This window comes from Lactuca saligna, chromosome 8 (genome assembly GCF_052625555.1).
Source record: "Lactuca saligna cultivar CGN05327 chromosome 8, ASM5262555v1, whole genome shotgun sequence".
Taxonomy (NCBI): Eukaryota; Viridiplantae; Streptophyta; class Magnoliopsida; order Asterales; family Asteraceae; genus Lactuca; species Lactuca saligna.
The window spans coordinates 37,551,269-37,556,991 of NC_136424.1; the positions used below are offsets into that span (position 1 = coordinate 37,551,269).

The 5,723-nt window shown below is 26.9% G+C and overlaps 1 protein-coding gene across 1 annotated transcript; it reads left to right on the forward strand.

Moving 5' to 3' along the window:
• Positions 1-1,133: 1,133 nt before the first annotated feature.
• LOC145011976 (purple acid phosphatase 8-like) lies at positions 1,134-5,444 on the forward strand. The gene is made up of 7 exons (XM_078970731.1): positions 1,134-1,423; positions 3,554-3,710; positions 3,809-3,916; positions 4,312-4,436; positions 4,583-4,711; positions 4,917-4,984; positions 5,068-5,444. Exons 1-7 carry the CDS (start codon positions 1,235-1,237, stop codon positions 5,279-5,281), a joined length of 990 nt encoding a protein of 329 aa, XP_078826857.1. The 5' UTR covers positions 1,134-1,234; the 3' UTR covers positions 5,282-5,444.
• The last annotated feature ends 279 nt before the right edge of the window (positions 5,445-5,723 follow it).

Consider the following 5,723-nt stretch of genomic DNA (forward strand, 5'->3'; position numbering starts at 1 on the left):
AGTTTGATTTTGACAAGTTTGATCTAAATTTGATAAGCAGTACGTAAGATATGTGCTAACAATTTTGAATTTGTATTGCCCTATAGAAACCAACTGTAGCCTCACAAACCATTTCCACATATCTCAGTATATCTTAACATTTCCCAAAATTCAGCTACAAGAAGTCATGGATGCACTTCTTGAATCAATCCTTTAAACCGAATATTATTTGTTAGTTGGATGTAGTAACCAAAATGCATGATTTGTGAAAGTTCATTATTATTTATTAGTGTTAACCTTTAGCAAATTATGAAACTAATATTATATTTTTGTTCAGAACATGTTTTTTTTTGTAGTAATTTATTTGATCGGAAGATATGTATATCTGATTGGGTATAGCCTGAAAACTCATATTTTAATTTTTATAAGGAAAAAATATTTTAAAATCAACCAAATTACAATATCTGAATTTGATGTTTATGGTTATGACAATTCACTTTAATTGTAATGTTTATCGAATTTCTGTGCATAATTTAATGTTGTTGGTACATGTAACAACTTATTGTTGCTTTTGGTTTTACAAAGCTAATATGATAAGTACCATATGAGCCTCCATAAGGGTTGGTGCACCAAACAAAGTCAAATCCTAAAGCTACTATACAACATGTTTTTTTAATCAAGAAGTCGCATTATGTTGTGATAAAACAAATATCACATAGATCATTTATATTAAAAATTACTATATTAAAAAACCAAATTTTTCTAATATAAATATTAAATATTTTTATCTGATAAGTTTGGTTCAAAAACTCTAAAAATGAATTTAACTAACATTATTTTATTAAAATTCAATCTGAGAAAAAACCACCTATTAATATATGATATGTATTTAATTTATATTCTCCACGTTTAACACAGATGATAATCTAGTTTATAATAATAAAAAAAAAAAAAAACAAAAGTAATATAATAAAAAAAAATATGAATTATCCTTAAAGTACCTTGACGTTGTATGTGTTGATCCTTGAAAGGACAAAAGCCTAGATAAGAACTTTTCGAGGGACTAACCCCATCAATTAGCAATATATCTAGGGATAAAACGTGTACTTTAAGTTTTCTTATCAATAACGAAAGTAATATATATGGAAACATGTCTTTTCGCCTTCATCACAACAACACCACCACCATATAAAATCGGAAACCCCCCTCTCCAATAATTCTTCCCATCACAATCACGCAAACTTGGAAACTGAGCATGGCTATAAACAACAAGACCACCACCATTCTTCTGGTGGTTTACACCGTGGTTGCCACCGTCAACGTGGTGGCAGAGCTTCAAAGATTTGATCACCGGCCAACAAAAGCAGATGGGTCTCTCGACATTTTGGTGGTTGGTGATTGGGGAAGGAGAGGACTATACAATCAATCCGACGTCGCTTTTCAGGTATTTTTCCTTTATACGTTACTTATTTAGAAAATTACATGACAAGTTACAAAAAAGACGAAGTTAAAGATAAGAAAAACACTTGGAAAAACCTGATATCTTGTACAATCAAAACTGCATGTTTATTAACACAACTTTAGAATAACAATTAATGGGTATTTGATAATGATACTTATTTTTCGTATTAAGGAAAAAACGTAATTTCAAGGATGTATTTTTTAATCCCTTTAAAAAGTATCATGTTTGATTTAATATTTCATGTATACTTTATCTTGATAATAAAAGCTAATATATAAAAGATAAAAGATGAAAAATGGTAAACCACCTTCCTTATATTAAGTATATATTATGATTTATTTCTTCTATATTAAGCATTTTGAGATTGCGTTTATATTGTTTGATTTGAAAATATTTTGATAAACTTTATATATAATTATATATTCTCGAAGGATAAAAAAACAAAAGAATTTTCTAATATGTGCCCACATAAGGACTATTAATTATGGAAAATATTATCATAATTAAATATAAAATACATTAATTATTAAGAATATTTTCTATACTTAATAAATTTCACATTTAATTATTATAGTAATATTCATCATAATTAATAATTCAATTAATGTTTTTATGTTGCGACACATCTTAGAAAATCCCAAGAACAAATTAATATTCTTGACCAAAATAAAGTTATTAATACCTAATAAAGAAAAAAAATAATAATTTGGCCCAAAATTTAAACATATATTATTTTTTTAGACAGCCCATGAATATTGAGTTTATAATTTTCTTGCAACAGATTAATCAAATTATCAATTTACTTCCATATAATACTATCTCCTAAATTAGGTATGTTTGTTTAACTGAGATTGCTCGGTATTAATTAGAGTGATTCATGCCGTATTTATGTATATAAAAAAAAATAAGTGTGTACGAATCAACTTCCTATTAATTAGTAGTATAAAATAAAATATTTTAGAAACAAAACCAGTTTTTCTATCTTCGATTATATCAAGTGTGCCTTAATTAACTACATTCAAATGAGACTTTGTATTGTTTATTGTTGCCATATATTTTAGTATGTTTATTACTTATTAGAATATATATCGGAATAAATGATGTTACAAAAAATATCTGATCAAATTTACAACTGAGTTTCTGTATCATTAGATGTCAGATACTATATTGCAAAGTTCGAAGGAATGTTCGTTATTGATAAAAGGCATATTCCTTGTAATAAAAATAATACATCGATCGTCAAAGAATATGCTTTCTTTTATTCTTCAATTTGTCATGACCCCACTACACATGACTAAAACAATTTACAACGTACATGTTGAAAATTATACCGTTAATGCTATCATTAAGTGTAATTTAATTTCTCTTATCCTTTATGTGAAATAATATCCACAAAAAATATAACACATGGTCATTTAGAATTAAATTAAATAACCCAATTTTTTATATATGTGTGTTGCAGTTTATGTGAGAACGGGTTTTTTTGTAAGACCTAAAAGCCACGCATTTTCGAGGACAGAAAAATTCAAGTTTTTTCTTTTTTTAGAAAAAAAAAATACAACATTATTTATTTTTTTATTCAATATACGATGTCTCATAAAGAAGTCAGGGAATATAAAAGCTATAGACAGTTTCTTAAATGTGAGTTTTCAAAATTAGTATTTATATCGATTTAATTGAAATAGTGACAGATCCAGCTGTACCACATCAACTTTGTAAGCTTATAACTTAAAACATAATAAATACTTAAATAGATTCTATTGTCACCTAATCTTTTACCCAGTTTTGGAGCTTTGGTCTATCTTTTTAAAAAAACATTAACGAATTTTACTTTTCCTTTTTACAGTCTTTTCAAATGTAATTTTTCTGATATGATGGTAATTTCGGTAAACTCAAAGAAATGGGGTCCTTGATTATTTTAATTTTCCATAATCGTATGGTCAGTTTTGTAAATATCCATATATAATTTTAATATCAAAACGTGTATCATGATATTTTCTTCTACAACATGTATTTTTGTCCATATTATCTTCTGTTTTGAACAATATCATATCATAATTTACACATTTAATAAGCACTTATATTATAATATGTATTTTTGTTACATATTAGATGGGGAAAATAGGAGAGAAAATGAATGTGGACTTCATCATATCAACCGGTGACAACTTTTACGATGATGGATTAACAGATGATCAAGATCCTTTGTTTGTTGAGTCATTTACTGAAATATATACAGCAAAGAGCTTACAAAAACAATGGTATTCAGGTAATTTTGTTTGCTATGATATTAAATAGAGAAAATAGTAAAAGGATAAAATTATTGTATAATATAAATATATAATGGTTTTATTTTTTATTTTGTAGTGTTGGGGAATCATGACTATCGGGGCAATGTATTTGCACAATTGAGCCCTACTCTTAGACAAAGGGATAGTAAATGGCTTTGTCTTAGGTCCTTTATCGTCAATTCAGGTATTTTATTTTACTTTTTTATATGTATACAAAGTCTATATTTTATTTTTGTTTTACTATTTCAATAGGTTTGTTAACAATCTTTCACTTTTACACAAAATTTGTCAATGTTTTTTAATTAAAAAAAAAAAAGTTTAGGTAATCCAATAGAAAATGTAAGGGCCAATAGAAAAAGGGGGAAAATATCAAGTTTTCTAATAAAAAAAATTGAAATTTAATCCGGAAAAAAAAAACAAAATATAGGATTTTTTTTATGTAACTACTCTTTTCTTATTTAATTTATGAAAATGATATATAATAATGCTTCAAAATCAAGTACGTGTTTAAATTCTTATAGAGACATTTTGTTTACATGATTATATCTATGTCAATGTCTAATTTTGTTTTTTATTCAGAGATTGTGGAATTTTTCTTCGTGGATACAACACCATTTGAAGATAAATATTTTACAGAAGAAGATCATGATTATGATTGGAGAGGTATTCTTCCTCGAGAAGAATATCTATCAAATGTTTTAAAGGTACAAAGATTACATCGATCTTTATCATAAATATTCAGAAGTTTATTTCCATATTTAGTATATGTCAATATTTAAAAAGATGTACTAATTCATAAACTTTAATTAAATAAACAGTAAATTTCATTTCACTTTTGTTGAATATATAGGATCTAGAAACGGCACTCGAAGAATCAAGTGCCACGTGGAGAATTGTGATTGGTCATCATACAATTTTCAGTGCTGGTCATCATGGAAACACCCAAGAACTCGTGGATCAACTTTTGCCCATCCTTGAGGTACATATTTTGTTACATGTTACAAAGCAAATTTTTTATAAAAACAACTACAAATTAACTTAAAAGTATACATATTCATGTCAAAGTTGAGTTTTTAACCCAAAACTATATAATCATAGAACTTTTACAACTATGATAGATGTTACAAACCATTGATAATAGTATAGTTTTAATTGATTCTTGGTTATGTCCAAATCTTATGAAGGAAAAGGAAGTAGATCTTTACATAAACGGGCATGATCATTGCTTACAACAAATTAGCAATCCAAACAGGTAATTGTCGTGTTATTTTTTTTTTTTTTCCTTTTTCAAGATTTCATAAAATACGTAAAACTGATGTTTATTACTATGTGTAGTGAACTTCAATTTCTAACAAGTGGAGGTGGATCAAAGGCATGGCGAGGTGATATCAATCAATGGAACCCTAACGAGTTGAAGTTCTATTATGATGGACAGGGTTTCATGACACTGCGAATTACTGAAGATGAAATCGGTGTGGCTTTCTATGATGTGTTTGGTGAAATCCTACATGAGTGGAGTACCTCTAAGTACACAAACAAGGATTCGTAAAATAGTGAGATTATGTACACATGCACACCAATAGTAATCTAGTGTATGATCAAATGAACAACTTAGTAATTTATGCTTTATGTATGCAATTATTTATTGTGTATGTAAGGTGACATGTCTTTGTCTTCTATAATAAGTATAATGGATCTAATGCATTATGTTATGTGGGATACTTAATATATAGTCCACCTAACAGGTTGTCTTTGAATATGATATATGTAACATAAAAAGTATACCTAATGTTTAAAATATTTTATTTTCAAAACTTGTAAGTTGGATAAAACGTTATAATATTTGAAAATGGGAGGCAAATATTTGTTTACTAAATTTTTTTGTTGTATTCTTCAATATATGAAATTGAAAGTGGTAATCTTTAGAAAAACCATAATAAATATTTAGAAACCTAGGTTTTAATATGTTTAGCAATGCTTATCATATGTTT

Coding starts and splice junctions, on each gene's coding strand:
- LOC145011976 (XM_078970731.1), top strand. CDS start 1,235: ATGGCTATAAACAACAAGACCACCACCATTCTTCTGGTGGTTTACACC. Junction 4,712..4,916: donor AACTTTTGCCCATCCTTGAG/GTACATATTTTG, acceptor AATCTTATGAAG/GAAAAGGAAGTAGATCTTTA. Junction 4,985..5,067: donor CAAATTAGCAATCCAAACAG/GTAATTGTCGTG, acceptor TACTATGTGTAG/TGAACTTCAATTTCTAACAA.